The sequence below is a fragment of the Bison bison genome, unplaced genomic scaffold (genome assembly GCF_000754665.1).
Source record: "Bison bison bison isolate TAMUID 2011002044 unplaced genomic scaffold, Bison_UMD1.0 scf7180017864251, whole genome shotgun sequence".
Lineage (NCBI taxonomy): Eukaryota > Metazoa > Chordata > Mammalia > Artiodactyla > Bovidae > Bison > Bison bison.
Window position 1 is genome coordinate 1,293,979 of NW_011494823.1, and position 26,421 is coordinate 1,320,399.

Sequence of the window (26,421 nt, forward strand, 5' to 3'; positions counted from 1 at the left end):
TGCTGCTGCTGCTGCTAAGTCGCTTTAGTCGTGTCCAACTCTGTGCGACCCCATAGCCGGCAGCCCAGCAGGCTTCCCCGTCCCTGGGATTCTCCAGGCAAGAACACTGGAGTGGATTGCCATTTCCTTCTCCAATGCATGAAAGTGAAAAGTGAAAGTGAAGTTGCTCTGTCGTGTCCGACTCTAGCAACCCCATGGACTGCAGCCTACCAATCTAGATTTTCTAGGCAAAAGTACTGGAATCTAGTACTGTCTGAATCTAGTTCTTGGGTGCAGGATCTTTAATTTTTAAAATCTTCTACATTCCTAGCAACATTTATGCGTATGTTTTACCAGTTACTTAGATGTGTTTTTAAAAAAAATCTCTCTCTGATGATGATGATAATGATGATGATGGATTTGTGCACTTTTCTGATTCTGCAATGTTTTGCTCCATTCATTTTGAAGTTATATTATGAGATGCAAACTATTATCTATATTTCTGGTAAATTGTTTCATTTATTTTTATATAGTGACCATTTTTTATCCTCAGTAATGCCTTTTGTTTTAAGGTCAGTTCTGTCTGATATTAACATAGTGATAGGACCTTCCTTTTGTTTTGTTTTTTTTTTTAATTTAATTTAATTTTATTTTTTAACTTTACAATATTGTGTTGGTTTTGCCATATGTCAACATGCATCCACCACAGGTATACACGTGTTCCCCATCCTCAACCCTCCTCCCTCCCCGTACCATCCCTTTGGGTCATCCCAGTGCACCAGCCCCAGGCATCCAGTATCGTGTTAGCATTTGCCCGCTACACAGTTTCCATCACTTTATTACATGCTTATGTGCATTGTGTTTAAATATGTCCTCTACAAACAATGTATAGCTGTATTTTATTTTAGTTGTTATTTTTCTACCTCTGACATACTCTATCTTTTAACTGGAAAGTTTAGATAATTTACATTTGAAGCGTGAATTGAAAGTGTTAGTTGCTCAGTCGTATCTGACTCTTTGCAACCCCATGGACTGTAGCCCACAAAGCTCCTCTGTCCATCGGATTTCCCAGGCAAGAATACTGGAGTGGGTTGCCATTTCCTTCTCCAGGGGATCTTCCTGACCCAAGGATCGAACCCAGGTCTCCTGCATTGCAGGAAGATTCTTCACCATCTGAACCATTGACCCCATCACTGACATATTTGCAATATTCTTACCATCTTATACTCTATTTCCTCTTTGCCATGTTTTTTATCTATGCATTTTCTCCCTCTTTTCTGGCATTGATAAAACTGTCAATATTCCCATTTCTTTGTCTCAGTGAGTGTTTTAAGTTAATATACTTTTTAGATTGCTAAGTTAATGAATACGTCTATTCTTCTCACAAACAACAAAGGACTTTGGAATACTTTAACTCTGATCATGTCCTCCCATGTTACCCAACTTTATTTTCCTGTATCTTAGTTCCACACTATTTCATTTACCTCAAATTAGTTCAAGCATGGCCAGAACCACTAAAAGACTAAATAAACATCCCAGAGCAGTTGTACAAACAAAAGAGAAGAGTATTTCTTTCTCACATGACAGTGCAGAAGCAGGCAAGTGCTGCGAGGCTGCTGGGAGTCGTAGGAGGTCACCCAAGGTAGGTTCCTCTATCTTGTTCTCTATCTTCCCATTTGTTGTTGTTGTTCGGTCACTAAGGTGTGTCCTTGTTGACTCTGCAACCCTGTCCACCAGGCTTCCCTGTCCTTCCCTGTCTCTCGGAGTTTGCTCAGATTCATGTCCATTGAGTCAGTGATGCTGTCATCCTCTGCTGCCCTCTTCTCTTTTTGCCTTAGTTTTTCCCAGCATCAGGGTCTTTTCCAATAAATCGGCTTTTCACATCAGGTGGCCAAAGTATTGGAGCTTCAGCTTCAGCATCAGTCCTTCCAATGAATACTCAAGGTTGATTTCCTTTAGGGTTGACTGGTTTGATCACCTTGCAGTCCAAGGGACTTTCAAGAGTCATCTCCAGCACCTCAATTCAAAAGCAACAATTTTTAAGCACTCAGCCTTCTTTATGGTTCAAATCTCATATCCCCACACAACTACTGGAGAAACCATAGCTTTGACTATATGGACCTTTGTCAGCAAAGTGATGTCTCTGCTTTTTAATACACTGTCTAGGTTTGTCATAGCTTTCCTTCCAAGGAGCAAGCCTGTTTTAATTTCATGGCTGCAGTCACCACGCACAGTGATTTTGGAGCTGAAGAAAATAAAATCTATCACTTTTTCCCCTTTTATTTGCTATGAAATGATGGAACCAGATGCCATGATCTTCATTTTTTGAATGTTGAGTTTTAAGCCAACTTTTTCACTTTCCTCTTTTGTCCTCATCAAAAGGCTCTTTAGTTCCTCTTCACTTTCTGCCATTAGGGTAGTATCATCTGCATATCTGAGGTTGTTGATATCTCTCCCAGCAATCTTGATTCCAGCTTGTGAGTTATTCAGTCTGGCATTTCACATGATGTACTCTGCATAGAAGTTAAATAAGTAGGGTGACAATATACAACCTTGACATACTACTTTCCCAATTTTGAACCAGTTCATAGTTCCATGTCCAGTTCCAACTGTTGCTTCTTGACCCGCATACAAGTTTTTCAGGAGATGGGTAAGGCATTCTGGTATTCCTATCTCTTGAAGAATTTTCCACAGTTTGTTGTGATCCACACAGTCAAAGTCTTTCACGTAGTCAATGAAGCAGAAGTAGATGTTTTTCTGGAATTCCCTTGCTTTTACTATGATCCAATGAATGTTGGCAGTTTGATCTCTGGTTTCTCTGCCATTTCTAAACCCAGCCTGTACATCTGGAAGTTCTCGGTTCAAGTACTGCTGAAGCCTAGTTTGAAAGATTTTGAGCATAACCTTATTCAATAGGTAAAATGTAAATGTAAAATGTAAAATTTACTCAGCATGTAAAATGAGCTCGACTGAACATTTTTTGGCATTGCCCTTCTTTCAGTTCAGTTCAGTCACTCAGTCGTGTCCAACTCTTTGCAACCCCATGAACCGCAGCACATAAGGCCTCCCTGTCCATCACAAACTCCCAGAGTCCACCCAAACCCATGTCCATAGAGTCAGTGATGCCATCCAACCATCTCATCCTCTGTTGTCCTCTTCTCCTCCTGCCCTCAATCTTTCCCAGCATCATGTGGGGCCACCCAAGACGGCCAGGTCATGGTGGAGAGGTCTGACAGAATGTGGTTCACTGGAGAAGGGAATGGCAAACCACTTCAGTATTCTTGCCTTGAGAACCCCATGAACAGTATGCCCTTCTTTAGGATTGAATCAAAACTGATCTTTCCTAGTCCTGTGGCCACTACTGAGTTTTCCAACTTTGCTGACATATTGAGTGCAACACTTTAACAGCATCATATTTTAGGATTTCCGTATAACACTAGGAAAAATAGCTACTAGCGCCCAAAGCTGATTCCATGAAGGACTGCATAGGGCTCTGTGGTTATCTCCTGTCACCCTCACAAGCCTGAGGTTGGGCATCTCCAGTGACACAAGAGGAAATGGAACTGCTGAGGAAATGAGCAGCTGGTTCCTTCATTCTGAGAGAGTGTCACATGCATAGGTGGGTTTGAAGCTTGAATCCTGTGCTCTGAATATAATATTTACTGTGTTCCATTTCTGGCTTCACAGATGAGGATACTGAGACCTTCTAAGGATCAGCTGACTCCCTGAAGTTACTCAGCCAGATGATGACAGAGGTGCCATTGGGATGAAGAATCCCGTATTCCAGAATGGAGCCCTTTCTACCATAAGAGGCCCCCTCTGAGGAACAGAAAGTCTAGTATTGTCCCCTGGACCCCCATGTGCTCCCAGTTGCACCACCTTGAAGTCAGCATGTGGAGGGTGTTGACAGAGCAACTCTTGCCTTGCTGACTCCACTTGGAAGGATAACTCTTTTCCTGCTTTCTGTCTGTGACCGCTTCATTCTCCAAGGGGAGCTGATGGTTTAAGGAGACACCTTCAGGAACAGGGAGCCAGGAGGCTGAGAAACCTTCTTACCCAGGACTGTGGTGGTGCTTCAGAGAGGGCCTGGGGCCTTCAGTAAAGGTAGAGAGAGTTGGGGGACAATAACAAGGAAGGTAGGACATCATAGGCCAAGAGGAGCTTCTGGAGATACCCATCCCCTTGTGGACTCATCGTGCTCTTTGTTCAGCCAGGTTGTGTAGAGGTAGTTGGGGGTCAGTGGTTTCTAACTCTAGCTCTTCGTTTTTAGTTCAAATTCCCCAGAAGCAGATCCTGGCATAGGACAGGAGTCCAGTGAGTTTGGTTTGTTGAGGAAATGCCCACGGGAGAAACTAAAACAGAAGCTGAGGCAGCAGAATGAAGAAGGGGAAGCAGATAAGCAGGGTGTGACCCATACCAGAAGCAGCTTCAGCCCATCCTGCAGGACAGCAAACATGATGTCCCAAGTGTGTTACTGCTTAGAGCAAGGAGCTGGGCTTCCCCAGTCAGTCTGGGCCGAGGGGCCCTTGGGTGAAGCAGGAGGGTGTGCTGTAAACTTGCTATGTTCACCTACTCTGCTCCTGGGACTGTGTCCTCAGTGGAGTCAGGAAGCCCAGGAGAGGTGCAGGGACAGGTGTTAGCAAGGTTGACACTAGCCCAGAATGGCGTTCAAAGTCATGGGGAAAGGAATCTGGTGGAGCACCAATAGTGTTCCCTCACCGCCCTTAAGATTCATCCTCATGTTTCAGGACCCCAGGTCTCCCCCAACAGCCCTGGATGGACAGCAGCAGGGTGAGGACACTGATCATCTGGGAGCCTGAAGCTGCAGGTGAGGTGGAGCTTTGGAGTGAGATTGCAGGGTACAGCATCAGGGGAGCCCCAGGGAGCAGGATGTCACAGTCTGGAGGGACTGAGGGGCTTGACTCTCCTGCAGCTTCTGAACTCCTGCTTTGCACGTTCATGAGACATGTACACAGCTAAGTATTCAGACCCAAAAGCCAGGAATACACTTGGGTGACAGTGTGGAGGTCAGGCACTGGTCACAAAATGTGCTAACAGAGACTCATGCTGGGGCGTGTGCAGGCAGTGATATGAACCCAAATGCACACACAGATCCTGGGACAGAAATGTATCCATAGCCTTTCACAATCCATTGTATGTGCATGGTCCTGAGCTCACACGTGAAGCATCGCCTTTCAAGTCCCTTTCATTCCTGGAAGAAGAGGTAGAGAGTTGGGAAGGGTCCAGGGCCAGGCTGATTACAGCTTTCTCAGAAAAGTGACCTTTGGCTGGAATTGCTCAGATCATGCAAAGTCTGGTGTTGCTTGTGAAGCAATGATAAAAGCATCTGGAAGCTCAGTTGCTGCCTCCTGCCCCATCTACCCCACCCATGTCCCCACAGTTCCACACCCACCTTTGATCTAGGCCTTCGTCCGTCTAGAACCGGGGTACCCCTGCCCGCAGTGCACAGATGAGGACCTGCAGTCATAAGAGGAATGAAATGGGGACCCTGAGTTGCAGCCCCTGACAGGTAGCCTGCATCCTCCCCAAGTGTCAGGAGCCAGCACAAACATGGCCAGTGGGAACCAAGGGTTTTCAGTTCAGAATCAAATTGCTCCTGGCTCTGAGGGGCTTCCAGGCTAAGAGAGGTCACAGTTATTTTTAAAAACTTGGTGAATGCTGAGTAGACAGAAGCCAAGGACTGTGGAAGCCCAGAGGAGACACATGACAGCCCGGAGCGGGTGCTATCAGGGAAGTATTTCTGAGGAGATAGAGTCTGAAAGGGCTCCTAAAAGGCCAATAGGAATGGGATTTGGGTAAAAGGGCTTTCAGGCAGAGGGAACAGTCTCTGCAAAATGCCGGCACAAAGGGAAGCTCGATGGCCTAGGGAATTGGAGGAAGCTCAACAAAGCTGGAGGAGGGTAGGAAGTAGCTGGTGAGGAAGGCAGAGCCCACACTGAAAAGGGCAGTAAGCCAGCCAAAGGGTTAGAGGCACCCTGAGGACAAAGAGAATCCACCAGGCAGTTTTCATCATGGGACTGATGGTGTCAGGCCTACTCTGGGAGGTCCTTCTGGCTCCAAAGTGCAGGGTGGATATGGGGATGGCTTGAGACTGATTTGAGTGGAATGTAGGGCAGCTGATTTCTGGAAGGCAATTGGAAGGGTGTTATGAATGTACTTCTGTAACAGGAGAGGAAGAAATTTCAATAGACAACATTGAAAGTAAAAAGTTGAATATAGCTTTTTATATTACTGGTCAACTCATGAGAATGGCAGAATTTGGGGAGACTGACTTTTCATCTAGTTGAGTCTCAGTCAACGTTCATACCATCAAATGATGGCAAATGTTCATCTGTACAAGTTATTCTTATCTTACAGGTTGTTCAGATACTGGTTATAGCTTACTGACCCTGGCAGTGGGACTGGTGGAAGCAGTTGAGAAAGAAGGGGAGTCTCCTCTCCCTGCTGCACAAAGGACGTCCACCAGGCTGCCATCCTTTGAGAGAAGGCACTTCTTTCAGTGAATCAGAGAAAACCATCCTTCCTATAAGAAGTTCTGTAATCCTAACATCTCATGGTAACATGGATCTGAGAAGTCCTTGCTCAGCCCTCTCCCAGGGAAGACTAACATATGTGAGTTTCTTGGAAATGCAAAATATTCCAGATATGGATATAATCTGTGAGGTAACATTGCAGGCTGCTGAGAGAGCTGGTATTTGAATGCAAAGGATCCCCAAATGAGGGGGCACATGGCCGTATCTCAGGGAGCAGCAGTATGAGGGGAGACATTCTCTGCTTCAGGAATTTCCAGTCTCAGGAGGACACAGCCCTGCCTAAGGGCAGGTACCCATGCCCATGGTCATACCTGCAGGTAAGTGCTCTTACTGCCTGCCTTTCACCCTTATTGGATGATGGGTTCTAAGAAGTTAGGCCACTCCAAGATTCTGAAATAATAAAAATACCCCTGTCTTGCATTGCCAACTGTCATGCACTGTGTTAGTTACTTTAATGTAATATCTCCTATAATCCTCCTAACAATCCTTTGGAGTTAGAAATTGCTATCATATTCATGTTACAGGTGAGGCAGTGAGGCTCAGGGAAGTTAGGTAACTTGTTCAAGGTCATACTGCCAAGAAGAATCAGTGCCAGGTATAAAACCCTGGAGATGTGATCTTAACCTCTAGCACAAGTTTTCAGAGAATCTCAGATGGCATGACTAGAAGAGTTTCAATGTCTGTAGGAGGCGGTCCCACAGTCTAAGTGCCCTTCTCCCCTCTTCTCCCTTCAGCTGACCTGCAGAGCCCCCCCATTCTAGAGAGGAGTTGAGAGTTTCTATTAAACTAAAGACAATTCTGTTTGTATCTCCACTCAGAATGAATCTTCTTTAAGCAAGGCTATGTGTCCCCTCAAATTGGGGTTCCTTAAGGCAGGGTTGTGTCTACTTTCACACTGTGCTGTATTTCACCTTAGACAGGAGATCCTGAGGCAGGGCTCTGTCACCCAGAGACTGGAAATCCCTGAAGGAGGTTTCACCTCACACTGCTGCTCCCTGAGGCAGGACCATGTACCTCCTCAATTTGAGGATTCCTAGGGCAGGGTTATTTATCCCCTCAGAAGAGACTTCTGTTGGTGAAGCTGTCTCTTCACAGATCCAAGCTCCCTGAGGAAAGGTTATGTCCCCTCAGACTGGGGTGACCTGAGGCCGAGCAGCTCTTCAAATTGAGGCTCCATGAGGCTGGGCTCTGTCTCCCCTCAGACAAGACCTCCCTGAAGCAGGGTTATGTCTCCCCTTAAATAAGAAGTCCCAGAGGGCAGGAATGTGTCTTCTTGAGACTGGGGATCCTTGAGGCAGGGTTGTGTTTCCCCTCAGACTAGGTCTTTCCAAGGTAGGGCTATGTGTACTCCTGAAGCACGGCTTTGTCTTCTTTAGAGTGAGTCTGTCTGAGGCCAGGGCTGTGCCTCCCTCAGTTGCAGTTCCCTGAGGGAAGGCTGTCCTTCCCCTCAGACTGGATCTTCCTGGGAAAGGTCAGTGTCTACCCTCAGGCTGAGTTTCCCTGAGGGTAAGACTGTGAATCTTCTCAGACTGGTGCTCCCTGAGGCAGGGGTGTATCTCCCCTCAGACTAGGGATCCCTGAGAGCAAGGCTGCACATCCTATCAGACTGAAATTTCCTCACACAGGGCTATGTCTGTCCTGAAATGGCAAATCCCTCTGTCTAGATCTTCCTGAGGCAGGGCTGTGTATACTCTTGCCCTTTAACTTCCTGAGGCAAGACTGTGTCTCATCTGGACTGGGGATTTCCCATGGGAGGGGCTTCCCTGGTGGCTCAGAAGGTAAAGAATCTGACTGCAATGTAGACCTGGATTCCATCCCTGGGTTGGGAATATCCCCTGGAGAAGGGCATGGCAGCCCACTCCAGTATTCTTGCCTGAAGAATTCCATGGACAGAGAAGCCTGGCGGCTACAGTCCATGGGGTTGGAAAGAGTCAGACACAACTTAGCCACTAACACATTCTTTCTTCTCTGAGGGGATAGATGTGTCTCCTCTCAAAGTGGAACTCCCTGAGGCAGGGATGTGTCTCCTCTTAGACTGGGAATTCCTGGTACAGGCATATGTCTCTCCTCAGACTTGCCCTTGCTGAGGAAAGGTTGTGTCTCACCTCACTGGATCTCCCTGAAACAGACTTGTATCTCCCCTCAGATGAGGCTTCCCATTAGCAGTGTTGTCCTCCTCAGATTCAGTCTCCCTGAAACAGGGCTGTTCCTCCCCTTAAACTAGGTCTCACTGAGGAAAGGCTGTGTCTATCCTCAGATGAGGCTACCTGAGGCACAATATGTCTATGCTAACAATTTGGCACCCCGAGACAAGGTTGTTCTCCCTTGAGACTGGAAATCCCTGAAGTAGGACTATGCTTCTCCTCAGAGTGGGGCTCCCTGAGGCCGGGCTGTGTCTCCCTTTAGATTGGGGATCCCTGAGGGTATGTCTATGTTTCCCTCAACTTGACGTTCCCTGGCCTGTGTACTCCATCAGTGTGGAATTGCTGCAGCAAGGTTGTGTCTCCCTTCAGATGGTGCTCCTGGTGGAAGGCCAGTCTCTCCTCAGATTCAGGCTCCCTGAGGTTGGTCTGTGTTTCCCATTTGACTAGATCTGGTTGAGGAAAGGCTATTTCTCCCTGCAGAGCTAGGCTACCTGAGGCAGAGCTTGTCCACTCTCACACTTCAGCTTCCTGAGGCAGGATTGTATCTCATTTAAATTGGGACTCTCTGAGAGGAGGGTTGTGTCTCCTCTCATGGTGGAGCTCCCTGTGACAAGGCTGGGTTTCCACTCAGACTAGGTCTCCTTGAGGCAGGACTGTCTCCCCTCAGACAGGCCCTCCTGAAGGCAGGGCTATGTCTCCCCAAAGACTGGGGGTGCCAGAGGCAGTGTTGTTTATCCCCTGGACTGCACAACCTTGAGCCAGAGTTGTGTCCCCCCTGAGGAGGCTGTGTCTCCCCTAAAATGAGAGCTCTCTGAGGAAGGGTTGTGTCTCCCTTCAGACTGGAAATTCCTGAAACAGGGTATTGCTCTCATGATACTGCTGCTCCCTGAGGTATGGCTGTGTACCCCCTCATTTTGGGGTCCTTGGGGGCAAGATTGTGTCTCCAATGATATGGGCTCCCTGTGGGGCATGTAACTCCTCTTTATCAGGCTCCCTGAGACAAACCTCCCATTAGACAAGATCTGCCTGAGGAAAGTCAGTGTCTACTCTCACACTCTACTTCCTGAGGCAGGGCTCTGTTTCCTTTAGACTGGAGCTCTAAGCAGAGGGCTGTGTCTCCTCTCAGGATGGCTCCTTGATGCAAGGCTGTGTTTGCCCTCAGATTTGGACTCTGTTAGGCAAGACTGTGTCCACTCTCATAGTTTGGCTCCCTTAGGCAGGGTTGTATTTCCCCCTCAGACTGTAGCTTCCTAAGGCAGGGATATGAGTCTTCTAGAATAGGTTCCTCAGGCATGGTTGTGTCTCCCTTCAGACTGGGAGGGGGGTTCCCTGAGGGCAGGGCCATGTCTCCCTTCAGACTGTAGGTATGGGTGGTATCCAGGGATTTGGTTTATGCTTTTGAACTGTGGTGCTGGAGAAGACTCTTTAGAGTCCCTTGGATCGTGAGGAGATCAAACCAGTCAATCTTAAAGGAAATCAACCCTGAATACTCACTGGAAGGACTGATGCTGAAGCTGAAGCTCCAATACTTTGGCCACCTGATGCAAAGAACTGACTCATTGGAAAAGACCCTGATGTTGGGAAAGACTGAAGGTGGAAGGAAAAGAGGATGACAGAGGATGAGATGGTTGGATGGCATCACTGACTCAGGACATGAACTTGGACAAACTCTGGAAGATTATGAGGGACAGCAAAACCTGGCATGCTGCTGCAGTCCTTGGGGTTGTGAAGAGTCAGACACAACTTGGCAACCGAACAACAACAACAGAATCTGCAGGTAAGAGGGCTGCTCCTGAAGCCTCCCACTCGCGGTCAGGTGAATCAAAATGTATGTCATCTTGTTCTCTGCAGGTCACTTGGCCCATTGCTGCTTGTTTTGTCACAGGCCTGCAGTGGGCAATAATTTCAAACACTGTGCACGTAGGTTTTCTTCAAATGAAGTCCAGTGTCCTACCTGTGTCGATAGTGCCTGGGTTGAGAAACCTTCCTTGAGAGTTTCCTCAGTGTAGGAAGGATAGGAGGGCTCTGGATAAGACAAGCACAGAGCTCCTCAGCACTATTTATCTGCCATGGACAACTGTCAGCAGCTCCAGGTGCAAAGAGAGCCATACACTGCTTTTTCAAGGCCCTAGGGTGACTTGATGTCTCATGGAATCCATACAACCCAATTGTGTATATGACATCATTTCCACCCTACATATGAAGAAATGGAGGCTCAGAGAGACTGTGTAACTCATCCAACATCACACAGTGGTATGTTGCAGACCTGGTATTAGAAATTAATCCCTCTAGCTCCATAGGTCACACTGTATATAATTCTTCTCTCTTGTTTCCAGAGGGTAGTCACCTGCCCCTGCCTGATATCCTGCTGTGTCTTGACTGCCTTTCCATCTTATCTGGACAATAAACCATTCTTGCTGAGGGGCTTACATCCAAAGATTTAGTCTTTTGTAATATTGGGAAGGAGTTAAATTCACTCAGATCATTAAGTCTGCTTCAATGAGACGACTGATCCTTGAGACCACGGTCAGGTTTCCACAATGGCCGTGAGGTGCCCTGAGACAGTCAGAAATTAGGAGGCACTCAGAGTAGGAGGGTGCAGTGTGCTTACTAGATACATGAGGACACTAAGGAACTAACTGAGCAAGGCTCTGACCAAGGACACACAGCATCTGGAATTTGGGGCGGGATACATCATGAAAAGCAGTTCGTGCCTGTTTTTCTGCCTTACTTCTTACCCGAAGTTAATGCACAAACTTTAAAACCACTAAAAGAACTTGCTGTGTGTCCTTGGTCACACCTTTGTCCCTAATTTTCACAAGCCGAACAAAGTAAGTCGGGGTGCACAGATGCTCCCTTTACATAGAGCTCCTATGATATGTCAGTGCCAGTGGTACAACTGTGAACTAACAGAAATTCCTGGCTTTCTCATGCTGACTGCCATAAATCTGGAGGAAGGAGACAGGATGCCAGCGGAAACAAGATGTCTAAGATTTTGTTTTAAATTTTATTTATTTATGTTTTTGTCATTACATTGTGAAGAACAAGAGCCCAGCTAGGTCTCTGCCCTTGGGCAAAATTGAAGTCTGTGTGGGCCATTCCTACTTTTAGAAAACCAGCTCTAGAGAATAAAACTGAATTGTTAATAGTGGTTCCTGGAGGGCAGGATTAGGGGAAATCTTTCACATTCCATACAAATTTTCTTTGGATGTGTTATAATATGGTGAACTAGTTTTGTAATTAGAAAAAAAATGTTAGGAAGGAACTCACACATGAGGCATCCTCTTGACCAAGAGACCTCCCCACATCCCACCACGCCCTCACCCTGAAGTGAAAGTGAAAGTTGCTCAGTCGTGTCCAACTCTTTGTGACCTGTATAGTCCATGGGATTCTCCAGGCCAGAATACTGGAGTGAGTAGCCTTTCCTTCCTCCAGCAGATCTTCCCAACCCAGGGATCGAACCCAGGTTTCCCGCATTGCAGGTAGATTCTTTACCAGCTGAGCTACCAGGGAAGCCCCCTACTTAGGCTCACCCTGGTATCCATGAATGTTTGTTGAATGAATGAAGGCAAGTGAATGAATGTTTGTTGAATGAATGAAACCTGAATACCCTCTCTGGGCTCACCCTTTAACTCCCGTCAGCAGGCTAAATCCTTGCTAGGGAGTCTTTTCAGTTCCTGAGGGAAGGAGACCCTTTCTTCCACCTCATAACACAAAGGGGAAAAAATGTAAAGCCCCACTTTACAGAAGCTCAAAGAGGGTATACGAGAGTAGGATGGGACCTGGTATTCAGTTCTAATATTTTGGCTACATCTTCCTCCCAGCATTCATTCATTCAACAAACATTCATGGACACCAGCTCTATGTCCAGCACGAATCAGCTCCTCCCTAAATACATGGTCTTTACTCCACTACTGGAAGCCCTTACTCTCCTTCCAGCCTTTAAACCTTACCATATGGACCATTCTAACCATCTCTGAGAAGGGGCACTTCTCTCCATCCCCGCCAGCCACTCTAGACCAGGGTAAGTAATCTTTTCTTAAAGAGCCTGATTGTGAATATTTATACTTTGAGGCTAAAGAGGCAACTTGGAGAATTTTATACAGACACGTGATCATTTAAAATGTGAAAATCATTTAAAATGTGAAAATCATTTAAAATGGCTCATGGAGTATATAGATATGAAAATGGCCAATGGGCTGGATTTTGACCATGGAACAATACTTAGGGACCCTTGATATAGACTGTTACTGCTCCCTGTCATCTGTCTACCTCCCACACCCCAAACACAACGAATCTCTCGGCTTCAACCACAGGACATGTACCACACAGATTGGACCACGTCCCTCCAGTACTTAAAGCCCTCCTGGGCTCCTCTTTGTCCCCAAGATAAGGGACGATGTACAAACTCCTGCTCCTGGCACCAATTGGCCCACATCTCTTTTCTCAGCTCCCCGCTCCAGAGGATTCTCTGAGCTCTGCTGTGGTTGGAAACACCTGCTGGATTTTGTTGCTCTAGAGGTTATCTAAGCATTTGTGAGGGCTGGTGGGTGGGTGTCCAACTCAAACCAGCCCCAGTGTGCCCTGCCCTTAGGATGGGGGCCTCTTTCCTAGGAGAAATTTTTGAACTGACCTGAGTCCAGACTTTTGGATCCAGGTAAAGATGGAGGAAGAGAAGGACATTTGTCTCCTCAGGTAATGCTTTATAAGCCAGAGCATCTTTCTTTATCTGCTTGACTCTCACCATCACTTGGCAAGTGAAGCACTAAGTGTAGAGAAACCCTGTCTTCTTCACACATTCCCAGCTATTAATCTTGGCTGTAATAATTGTCTCCAACACCATCCATGTCCAGTGTTCTCCTCCATAAATATGCAGTAACAACCTCCGTCTAAAAATCCCTTGTCCCCACTATCTCCTCCACCTCCCCTCCTATGCCCAATGGATAAGCCGTCTGCATTCTACATCCTTCACTCCCATTCTGCCCTCCCTTCTCCAGACTTCAGACATCACTGTTCCATGGAACCGCCCTTAACAAGTTCACCAGTGGCCTCCATGCTGCTGAATCCAGTGGTCAATTCTCAGCTCTTATCTTGACTTCTCAGCAGCCTCAGTCACAGTTGGTTCCTTTCTTCTTCTTGCAATCACTTGGCCTGTGAACACCACACTCTCCTGGTTTCCCTCCTGCCCCCCTGGCTGTCCCTGGGTCTCCACAGTCGCTCTTGTCCTTCAGCATGCCCCTGTCTGGCACACTTCTGTGTCCTTACTGCCTTTCTATCATATTTTGACAATAAGCCATTCTTGCCGAGGGGCTTACATACAAAGATTTAGTCTTTTTGTAATACTAGAAAGGAGTTAAATTCACTAAAATTATTGTTTTCTTCAATTAGGACTGACCTTTGAGTCTATGGTCAGTTTTCCACAATGGCCATGAAGTTTCCTTAATCAGAGAGTCAGAGGTTAACAGATACTCAGAGTAGGAGGGAGCAGTATGCTTACTGGATACATGGGGAAATTGAGATTCTGAATGGGGAAAGACTCTGTCCAAGGGCACATAGCATCCTGGAATTTGGGGTAAGATCCATCCTGAGAACCAGTTCAGGGCTTTCTGCTTTACTGCCTTATACAAAGCTAATATACAAACTTTAAAACCACTAAAAGAACTTGCTATGTGTCTTTGGTCACACCTTTGTCCCTCTCCTGGTGACAGTCTTCTTACTGAAGAAGTGTTGGGCTAGATGTTTTCTAAGGACAAGACTTGATACCTGCACCTCCAAGCATGGCTGCTGAAGGTTTTATACCTCTAAGATATGTTAAGTGTGCTGCACTACATGGCCTACACATTTCCTCAAATCCTGTTCCTTCATCAGTCCTCATAGTGGTCTCACCTCACTGAAGTTGGAGAACCACAGCCAGACAGAAGCTGACTTGTCTCCTAGCCACATAGTCATAGAAGCCTGTCTCCTGCCCCCGGCCCAGTATTCTGCTCACTGCTCATGGGGTCAAACATCCCCATGGACTCATGAGGACTATGGTCCTGACCACTCCCTAGCCAGCCCCATACTTACCGAGATGGGGAAATAGTCCTTCATGTACTTCCATATGACCTAGCACCTTACGCTTTTGATGTACCTGCCCCCCTGCCTCAGCTTCGCTCAATCCAGGTACCACCAGATGGCATACAGGGTACTGATATCCAGAATCTTGTGAACAGAAGGGCTATGAAGACCACACTGCAGAGAATGGCTGGGAAGGGAAGCAGGAGCATTAGTGGTTAGCGGTGTGAAGGAGCTAGCTCTCCCCATATGCCCAGCACCAACAGCACTGTCCTGCCCAGCCCTCACCCCAGGAGGAAGGAATCAGATTCTTTTGACTTCAAGGAAGAGGGAACACAGTCTGGGCAGCGTCACATTGGGAACCTGGATTTGAAGCCACGTAGATCTAATTTCAAACTCACTTGTTTCTACTGCACAAGGCTGCTTATTCACTCCAGTCTTCCCTTCCATCTCACTCTGTCTAGTTAAGTAATCTATATTAACCAGATGCTTAATAAATGACTAGGGGAGTTGTGATTGGATTAATTGTTTCTAGTTTCCACGGTTGGGATCTCAGAAAAAAGGAAACATTCTTTCTGCCCAGCCCCTTTCTACCTACCCTCAGTCCATCTTTCCATAGATAAATCCCACCAGATCTCCCCTCTAATTCAACTTCTCATAACTTTGAAGCACAATCCAAGCAGCTCAGCCTGGCATTCAGGCTCCTCACAGCTGGCCTGAATCCCTCTTGCTCCAGCCTTACTGACCCACATGCACCCTGGACTCTTGGCCACACTAAGCTACTTAGTGTTCCTACAACACCCTGAGCTCCTTCAACCTCTTAGTATTTGCTTCTGCACTTTCCTCTGCCTGCCCTGCCCTTTCCTGCTGAATGAGGGAAAGAGAAAGAAACCAACCTGTCACTGGCCTGTAGCCAGGACTGAAGCAGGGCTACAATCAGGCCCAGTGAGGAATTTCCCTTTGACTTATGACTCTGGGTCCCTACCACAGGCTAATCCCAGCTTCCTCTCACAGGTGGGGGATCTGTGGGGCTGAAACTAATTTGATGTTGGTGGAACCTCATTCTCAGGGAACATTGCTCCCCCTTAAACCCACTCACTCCACTCAACACCATACACTCATACTCTTAAAGAAGGTCAGTTTCCACTTTTACACCATCTGAAAGTAGAACAGACTGTGCTGTCATTCCTGGTAGGCTTCCAGGAAGAGGGGACGTTTGACTCAATTTAAATAGTAGTAAGATTCATAAGCCAGACAAAGTAGGCTGAAGCTCACAGATGCTCACTTTACACAGAGCTCCTACGATGCATCAGGTGCTGGTGGTGCAACTGTAGATGGGCAGAAATTCCTGGCCTTCTCAAGCTGACTCCCACAAATCTGGAGGAAGGAGGTAAAATGTCACTGGAGACAAAATATGCAGCTTTTGACATGAATTGTATTTATTTATTTTGTCACCACAGTGAGAAAAGTCAAAGTCACTCAGTCATGTCTGACTCTTTGGGACCCATGTATAGTCCATGGAATTCTCCAGGCCAGAATACTGGAGTGGGTAGCCTTTCCCTTCTCCAGGGAATCTTTCCAACCCAGGGATCAAACCCAGGTCTCCCACATCACAGATAGATTCTTTACCAACTGAGCCACAAGGGAAGCCCAAGATAAAGAGCCTTGTTAGGTCTCTGCCCTTAGGCAAAATCAAGTCTGTGTGGGTCACTCCCACTTTCAGAAAACCAGCTCTAGAGAATAAAACCAAGTTGTTAATAATGGGGAAAACTTTCAGTTTTAGGACAAACATTTTGTTTAGATGTGTTACAAGAGCATGTGTTAGTTTTTTATTTAGAAAAAAAATGTTATGAAAAACCCACATGCAGGGCATTCCCCCTTGACCAAAAGACCCCCGGTCCCCTGCCCCAACCTTGCCCTCACACTGGGCTCACCCTTTAACTCCTGTCAGCAGGCAAAATCCTAACTTGGGAGTCTTTCAGTCCTGAGGAAGGGAGACCCACTTCTTTTATCTCATAACACCAAAGGGGAAAAATGTAAAACTTTCCCTTACAGAGGCCCAGAGAGGGTATGCAGGTTGGCTAAACTCACACAGCAAGCTAGTAGGATGGAACCTGGCATTCAATTCTACTATTTTGGCTCCATTGTACATTAAACATTCATTTATTCAATAAACATTTATCAACACCAATCTTCTAGGAGCTGGAGATGCAACTGAGAACAAGACCAACTATTTGAAAGGAGCTTACCTTCCTGTGTGAGTGTGTAAATTATAAAGGAGAGGAAAGGAAACAGTAAACAAAAAATAACCCACTGGAAAGTATTTGTTTCTGGGCCCTGAGTCCTTGGTGACAGTCTTAGTTGACTTTTCCAGCCACTTCTTTTCCTCTCCCCTAAATGCCTGCTCTATGTCCAGTGTGAACCAGCTGTTTAATGTATGTATTCTGTTAGCTTCTGCACTGGAAGCCCTTAGTCTCCTGTAGCCTAAAAGTCCTATCTTGTGGACCCATCTCCTAACTCTCTCAGGAAAGGGGCACCTTCTGTCCAAAGTGCCAGTCTCCCTATTCCAGGGGAAGTAATCTTTTCTTAAAGATCCTGCTTAAAGATATTTATACTATGACAATAAAGAGGCAACTTGGAGAATATCACATAAACACATGACCATTTAAAAATGTAAAATGTAAACATGCTCACACCTTTGACCCACCAGGGCCTTGCTGTGTGGGCATCTCAGCCTGTGTCCTCCAGGCAGACAGCCTCCTGCAACACCCACAGCACTGGGGTTGCCTAGTTCAATCCCTGAGGGCTCGTGGGCTGTTGCTGTGGTAGTGCCTGCAATACACCCTGAGTTACTTCACTCCAGGTGTCACGCCATCCTATGGAGTGTGAGCTGGACTTAGGGCCTTGCATGGAACTGATAAAGTGAGGTAGAATTCATGGCGAGTGACTCAGAGACTAGGTTGTAGAAGGTATGTGGTTTCTGTGTGTGTGTGCGCGCGCGTGTGTTAGTCTCCTTCTAGAACTCTTGCTCTATCTACTTTGTGACTGGCTTGCTCTGGAGAATCCTGGTGAGTAGCACTGGGCAGTGTGTTGGAGAGGCCCACATGCAGGGCTCTGAAGCCTTCTGCCAGCAACTGCATGGAAGAGCTTGGGAGTGGATCCTCCAGCCCCACTCTAAGCTCTGCAACTGTCCCCTCCTGGAGCAGGTTGACAGCCTCCTCCTGGGTGAACTGAATTGGAACCTTCAGGTGCTTCCAGTTCCCTGGGGACATAGTTGACGACTCACCTACTTACTGTCTTGGCTTCTTCACTCCAAGCTAGCCTACAATATGAGTAACTAACTGGTTGGATGGCATCACAGACTCAATGGACATGAGTTTGAGTAAGCTCTGGGAGTTGATGATGGACAGGGAAGCCTGGTGTGCTGCAGTCCATGGGGTTGCAAAGAGTCAGACACGACTGAGAGACTAAAATGAACTGAACTGTGATATAGGACACTGGGCTGGGAGAGCAGGTTTTCAGGTTAAGGGAAGCGCGCTGACATCTGACAAGAAGTGGACTTCAGTTATATATTTTGGCCATGTCATGCAGTATATGGGATCTTATTTCCCTGCATGCACATGTACCAAGTCGCTTCAGTCAAGTTTGATTCCTTGTGATGCTGTGGGTTGTAGCCTGCCAGGCTCCTCTGTCCATGGGGTTCTCCAGGATATAAGAATACTGGAGTGGGTTACATGCCCTCAGCCAGGGGATCTTTCTGACCCAGAGATTGAACCCGTCTCTTGCTTCTCCTACATTGGCAGGTGGGTTCTCTACCACTAGCACCACCTGGGAAGGCCCTTAGATCCCTGACCAAGGATATAATCCCAGTTCCCTACATCCCTGCATTAGAAACATGAAATCTTAATCACTGGACCTCCAGAAAAGTCCCAGGAGGTGACCTTTGATTGGCCAAATTGAGGAGATAAGGAGTCAAAAGAAAGAGATCAGCAGTTCCCAGGACACTGCAGGTGGGAGAGCAGGAACTCTGAGAATAACCATCCAACCATCCACAGAGATGTGGACATAACAAATCCTTGCCCTCTTTAGCCACTAATGTCTGCACCAGTTCAATACCCAGTACTAGAAAACTGCAGTGGGCAGGTACTTCTCTCTTGGCAAATCTTGCCCATCCTTCATGGTCCTGCCCACTTGCCACTTCCTCCCTCTTCCTTGGTGGAAACCATCACTCCCCCTCTCAACCACACTGCTTTTGATTTCCGCCTCTCTTGAGACCCTATAGCACCCACCTTTTAGGGTCAGAAGATGTCATCATGAGATGTTGGGCACATTTACAACCAGAATCTAATTACATCTACTCCCCATCACTCCTCACAGGCCATAGAATGATCAATGATCTCAAAATATTTTTCCCACTCATAAATCCAAGCTATGAATTGTGATGCTTTTTTCTCTGAAAACAAAACTGAGGTTTAAAAAGGATCTGACTTGCAAAGTCACTGAAAAGGGCTGGCCCAGGCTTAGACCCAAATTTACATTCATAAAATAATCCCACCTCCATTTGTACATATTGGCGTGATTAGCTTCTGGAAGGAAAAGAACTTGCTTTCCTACTCTAGACGTGAGAGTTCACAGTACTGGCCCTACCCTACCATCCTGTCCCTCACTCATGATGTGTGTCACAGACCCAGTGACCCAGAATTCGTCTCATCAGAGGCATGTCCCTGTCTGCCCTGCTTGCGGTCACAGAACACTCACTCCTCATGTTCCTTCTCTGGCTGGTCTGCCCTGTGTCTGCACATAGCCTCCCCCTTGTCTCCCACAGAACAGGGCAGAGGTGGTAAGTTGGAGCTGACTGGTCAGGGAGGAATAGGTAACATGCCACTCTCTGGCCCATCTGAGCCACCATCTGGGAAGGGGACACAGGGCAGCAGGGTTGCAGGGCCAGACTGGGATTAAATGGGAGGCTTTGACCAGTGCTCCCAGTTGGGGATTAGGGTGGAAGAAAAGAAGACTGAATCAATCCTTTCATTGATGAATTGACATTTATGGAGCTCCTTTCTATGTCAAGGTCAAGGCTGAAGTTACAAATGAGGAGTAGTGGCCACATCATGGAGCTCTCAGCCCGTGTGACATCACAGTTGAGGTCAGAGGTCATCACAGTCCCTTGGGGAAACTGAGGCTCAGACAGAGGGTGAAGAGGTCTGCCCCTGGTCACTCATCCAGTGACAGAGCTCAAGCCTCTTTCCCTACTTCCCAGCCCTTCTGGCTGGCACTCGGGCTCAGAGGATTCAGAAACTCAAAAGTGCAAGGATAAGTCAGGGGGGTGTGGCCTCACCCTCCTCTTCATCTCAGGGAGGGAGGAGCTGAGACAGGCAGGTTGCAGGATGGAGGCGCTTGTATGAGAAAGAATTGCAGCTGGGGGCTGCTTCTGTGCTGTCACTCAAGGCAAAGGAAAAGAAACCTGCCAAATGGAGCTGCTCTTGTCCTGCCCATTGAGTGACAGGACCACAGAGGATGGAGAAATAGACATCATTCTCTCCAAGCATCTCTTCCATTTCTCAAGTGGGCAGAACCAAGGAGAGGGCCCACTACAGAGGAGTCAGTGCAGGAGAGCAAATCACTGATGCCAGAGTCTGTTCTCCTTTGCCACAGAACTAGCTGTGACCCAGGGCCTGGCATGGGGTGGAGATGCAAGAATCAGTGAAGGCTCTGGAGATGTGTTCAACAGACACCTCCAGGAAACCTTCTGGGATCACAGCACCTCCCTCCATCCTCCCTAATGCCAGCCCTGCCCTTTGGGGCAGCCCCTCCTCTGGAGAGGTACTCAGCATAACTCCAAATGTTGGTCTTTTGGGACATTGTACTTGAGCTTGTGGGCTTCGAAGAGGTTGCTCAGCTCCTTCATGTAGCGCTGGTGCAGCCTGTCCACCTCCTCCTGGGAGGGATGTGGTGTCTTCTGCACTTCGATGGGCTTCCCCACTGCAAGACACAGAGCTGAGTGGTGGCCCAGAGCAAGGAGAAATGTCTGAATAGCTGAAGAGATCCTGCTAAGTCCATGCACTAAAGCCCATGCCCATTATTTAAAGGAAAATTCCTCAGGCTCTCATTCACAGCCTGCTGATTGCTATTTTATGCACAATACTAACAGACTTGGAATTCCCTTCTCTTGTATTCACCTTCTCCGATTCTCCTTTCAGAATCAAACCCTCCTCTCTGGCATAATAAAAGTCAAGTAGATTCTGATTCAAGTTTCAACATCCTTACTCAAGGGCAGGGTGATCTTTTGGAAGTGATTTACTTTCTCTGAGTCTACATTCACCATCGATAAAATGGGGATGATAGTCCCTGCCTCCAAAGTTGTTGGGAAAACTGAGCAGTTGCTTGTAAGGAGCCAGTGCAGTCCCTGCCACACAGTAGGTGCTCAGAAATCAGCAGTGGAGAATGGTCTGTTTATCTTAGTTAGAGTTCCCTCCCCAGACTGCTTTACATTGACCTGTGTGTCTGTTTCTCAATCTAGAACATGAGTTCCATGAGATCAAGAATGTGTCTGGCCTTTGTCCACATCCCTTTGAAGCACAAGCCCAAGCCCCTTGTTGTGCAGCCCTTCCCCTCCCAGCCCAGGTCTAGGCTCACCAACGGTGGTGATGGGCCGGCGGTAGGGCATAAAACCAAAGCTGTACTGGAAGACTCCACGGCCATAGAAGAGCGGGATGGAGAATCTCGTGGTCTTTAGAAGTTGGTCCTGGAACCAGTGCAGCCAGGAGCCAGGAGAGTTCTCAACCTGGTCAAATATGTCATTCTCCCCAAAGGAGAAGATCGGCACCAGAGCTGCCCTAGAGGGAGACAGGAGAGAGGGCGTGTGGAGGGGCAAGAAGGCACAAGCTGGTCACCCAACTTCCCTCAGGGACCTATGAACAGAAACTCAAGCACAGGACAGAGCCCTGGACCAAAAGTAGGAGGCCTCAGGTGTCTCCCAGACCTGCCATGGTTTATGATTTCAGGCAGGTCATGGCTCCTCTCAGGGCCACCAACTGGCAGTGGGATTGTTACCGAGTACAAGCTCTGCTTGCTGAAAGATAGGCCAATGAATCTGAGATGTACTGTTGGGATGAGGAATCGACTTTTTCAGGAGCTGGCTGACTGAGAAGATGGCAGGCTAGCACCTCAAAATAACCATCTTGTCAGGGCCTGGTTGCCAGGTTCTTTTATGGATCAGAGATGGGGAGGAGGTGAGGAAACAAAGTAGAAATACTATTTGATCCTTGCAAACATCCCCTAGAATGGTAAATTTCAGGTAGGGGAATGTGTTAGCTTCACTTGCTTGCAATCCTTCACAGGTGGGTGGCCCAGGTTATCTCCCTTAGGCAGGCCATTATGTGGGCCTACACTAACAAAGTGTAGTTTTCATTCCAATCCCAAAGAAAGGCAATGGCAAGGAATGTTAAAACTACCACACAATTGCACTCATCTCACACACTAGCAAAGTAATGCTAGCTAGAGGATGGATGGCACGCCGACTTGATGGACATGAGTTTGAACAAGCTCTGGGAGTTTGTGATAGACAGGGAAGCCTGGCTTGCTGCAACCCATGGGATCACAAAGGGTTGAACACAACTGAGTGACTTAACACCAACAAAAGCTGCAAGATGAGGGTCTAAGGCACAGAAGCAGATCCAGCATAAATTCAAAATTAACCCTTCCCAGTTACATGACAGGGAGACCAGAATACTGCCGAGAAACATCACAGGTATAAAACAACTGCAAAATTTCTGGAAAAATATCTTCGGCTCTGGCTTGTTTCTATTCTTCACAGATGTTTCAAGATGAGAGACAGCTCTAAGCTATGCCCCAAACTCCATTCCCCAAATTCCCTAGGTCTCAAATGTAACACAAGCTTTCAGCAATATAATCCATGAGACTTAATGCTTTAGTCACAAAATCTTTCTTCTAGAATCATCTCTGGGTATTTGAGCATGAAACAGTACATCGGTCACCAAGACAGACTCTTCATTGTCAGTGGATTGAGACTCTCCTTGCCAAAATAGAATCTGCATTTGCCTCGGCAGTCTTGCCTCCAAAATACAATCCTTGCCAATCTCCAGCTAAACTCTGAACCCTCTTCCTGATACCCATGTGTCAAGGCGAGCCTGATGAAGCCTTTGCGGTTCCGCAGGACCAGCTTGTAGGCTCCAGGCCTGCCATTCAGTGCTTCCTTGACACCCCCAACAATGATGAACAGCAGGTTGCCACCTCCTTTCCTGCTCAGAATGTGAGCAGCACTCTCCTTGTCTGCTGAGACCAGCCCTGGGGAGAAAGGAAGATAGTCACATACAGTGTAAAGGAGGCAAGGATGGTTCAGGAGTATGTGGCCTGGGTTCTACTCTAGACCTCAGCTGGGAGCTCCCTGATGACAGGCACTGAGTGTTATCCCTTTGCCCAACTCTCTCGCCACGGTCATCACTGAGCACAGAACTGTGGGAAATGCTTCTTTGGGTCTTATCTCCTTGTCTACCACACATTCACTTGGAAGAAGTACAGAACATTTGACCACCCTCCTTAAAATCCCTCCTAATGCCTTCAGCCCTCACAAAATTCCTGGGATACCTGGAGTAGGAGGACCCACCCAATGACATGATGTAATCCCTGAAGAAAGGGAACCAGAACCACATGTTCAGCATCATCAAATGTGAGCAGATGCCTGGGAAAACTGAGAAGCCCATGCCCTCCGTGCACAAGTTGGTAAAAGCTCCAATCACCCCCATTCCATGAGGGTGGAAGCCAGTGAGGTAGTTCTGGGAGGGGTCCAGCTCAGTGGTCTTGACCAGCTGAAGGAACAGCAATCTGGTGAATCAGAGCTTCATCTTGTGCCCTTGCTGGTCCACCTGCTGACTTTCTGTGCTGACCTCTTTTATGTGCTCCCTGTGCCCAAGTGCTTTCTCACCCCCATGTGAGTGTCCTGAGATTAGGGACAGCCTGTCTGAATATCCTTGTTCCTGTTGCAGGCCTGGAGCAGAGGAGATGCTCTGGGAGAACATGGAATGAAGAGGGAGAGAATGGACCCATGAATGGATGAAGCTGATACAGCCTACAAGGGGAGGAAGAGCCCCTGCACAAGGCAGAGGCAAGACTCCTGGGAGGGTGACGGGGACACAAACCCCTATGCCACATGAAGGGAGACTTTATCCCAGGCAGAGCCCGCACAGAATGAAGGAACCATCGCAGGAGGGGGTGAGCATCTCTCCAAGAACAGTGGCAGCTGGAGTTCAGTCCTGGGTGGAGGGCTGACACCTGAATCCCTGTGACTCAGTGTAAGAGACCCCAGTGTGCTGTGAAGTGGGGGCAGAGAAGAGGGGCACAAGTCCCTAGTGATGGGAGGGGAGGGCTCAGGGAGGTATCCTGCCAAGTCTGCCGCACTTCCTAACACCTGGTCACAGCCTGCCCGCAGCACTGCATCCCTGCTCAGGCTTTGGTCTGGGTAGATACTGCTGCTCCAGGATATGAAATCTTCCCATAGAAACCCAGCTCCTGGACTGAACTTCAGCATGAGGTGGAGGCAGCTTTTCCTGGGGAAAATATTACCTGATTCTCCACCATTAGCTGCTCAGGAAGCCCATAGGGTGTGTTTAGCAAGCTCCAATGCTCAGACATAGTCTCTTAATTTCACTAGAAACTACCATTAGGTGGCAGCTCTAGAGTAAGAGTCATAGAGTGCAAAGACTTGTGATGTGGAGTAGCTGCAGTAGAGTTGTTAGGACAAGGAATGTCGCTTGCTGCGTTCAAGCCAGCAGCCACTGTAGCTGCCACTGACAATGGGGCTTGAAAGGAATTCAGGATGGAGGAAGATAGGATACTGGTCATAGACAGTGAGGATGCACATCAAAGGAACAATTGCAATGAGCCCAGATTTTGCATCTCTCCATGTGTAGAAAACCATTAATATCATTACTGAGTTTGCTCTTTGACTGGCATTAATCTTCTGATGATTAACTACATGCTTTTTTTTTTTCCTCAGCAAAACCCTGTAAATCCTGACTTCTCCCTTGCCTTTTGGAACAGCTCCTCAGAGATTACTGAGAGGCTATCTCCTGACTACTGTCCTTAGTAAGGTCTCAGAACAAAGCCCCTCATAACTTTTAGGTTGTGCATATCTTTTCAGTAGACAGCAGAGACTCCCTGGCCCCCTACCTCCTGCCACCTTAAGATTTCTGCAAGGCCTGTTCTTCAGGTATGTGGATGACTTGGGAGTTCTTTACCAGTCACAGTGCCACCTGCAGACCTCAGTCCAGGACAGAGGCATCAAATTACATGTCATCTCTCCCTCTGTTTTCTCTGCCTTCTGCAGGTGCTGATGCCAAAGGCCTGCACTGGCCAACAATCCCAAACACTGTGCAGGTGGAATTGTTGCAAATCAGGTTCATTTTCCCAAAATTTCAGTAGTGCCCAACTGACAAAACCTCCAGGGGAGATAGATACCTAGCTAGAGGAGGGACAGAAGAGATGTAGATGAGACAGACACAGAGCCATGCCACACAATTTTTCTGCCAGAGATGCAGTTGACAGCAGCTCCAGGTGTGAAATAGAGCCAGAGAGCAGCTCCAAGTGTGAAAAGAGAGCCAGATGCTGTCCTTAGAAGCCCCAGGATCACCTGATGTCTTATGGAATCCACACAACCCAATGAGGTATGTGGCAGCATTCCCACTTTACACATGAAGAAATCGAGGCTCAGAGAGCATGTGTAACTCACCTAAAGTCATACAGCTGGCATGTTGCAGACCCTGTATTAGAACCTTTGATGTCCACCTTCAGACATCGAATACGCGTCTTCAGACATCAAATACGCAGAAGACTATACATTCTTCTCTCCTGTGTCCTAAGGAAAGCCACTTGTCCCTGCCTGGCACTTCTCTGTGTCCCAAATGCACTCCCCTTCCTGTCCCCACTGGACAATTAACCATCACAGCTGCTTACATCCAAGGGTTTAGTCTGTCTGAGATTTAGGAAAGGAACCAAAGATCTGTTCACTCAAATTCAGGGGCTGTATCACTAAGGACTGATACATGGGGCCAGAGTAAGTATCAAAAATCAACATGAGGTACCCAGGAGGAGCTAAGATGGCGGAGGAGTAGGACGGGGAGAACACTTTCTCCCCCACAAATTCATCAGAAGAACATTTAAACGCTGAATAAATTCCACAAAACAACTTCTGAATGCCGGCAGAGGACATCAGGCACCCAGAAAAGCAACCCAAGTCTTCGAAAGGAGGTAGGAAAAAATATAAAAGACAAAAAAAGAGACAAAAGAGGGAGGGACGGAGTTCCATCCCGGGAAGGGAGTCTTAAAAAGAGAGAAGTTTCCAAACACCAGGAAACCTTCTCACTGCCAAATCTGTGCCGAGCCTTGGAAGCACAGAGGGCAACATAACAGGGAGGAAAAATAAATAAACAATTAAAACCCACAGATTGTGAGCCCTACGGTAACTCCCCCAGTGGAGAAGCAGCGCAGACGCCTGCATCTGCCATTAGCAAGCGGGGGCTGGGCAGGGAGGCGCAGCGTGGGTTGCATCACAAGAATCTGGCCTGAATACCCCAAGCGCTATCTGAGCGAAATAATTTGGGCTAGCAAACCAGACTGTGGGATATCTACCACGCGAAAAGCCAGCCCTAACCTAAGACACCGCCAGGCCCGTG

The 26,421-nt window shown here is 47.5% G+C and overlaps 1 protein-coding gene across 1 annotated transcript in view; it reads right to left on the reverse strand.

The window, feature by feature from the left end:
• Positions 1-20,558: 20,558 nt before the first annotated feature.
• Positions 20,559-26,421, reverse strand: part of LOC104994118 (2-acylglycerol O-acyltransferase 2-like) — a 17,441-nt gene continuing 11,578 nt past the window's right edge. The window contains 4 exon segments of the mRNA XM_010847584.1: positions 20,559-20,713; positions 21,368-21,567; positions 22,864-23,038; positions 23,358-23,559. Coding sequence (XP_010845886.1) covers positions 20,559-20,713; positions 21,368-21,567; positions 22,864-23,038; positions 23,358-23,559 — 732 coding nt within the window.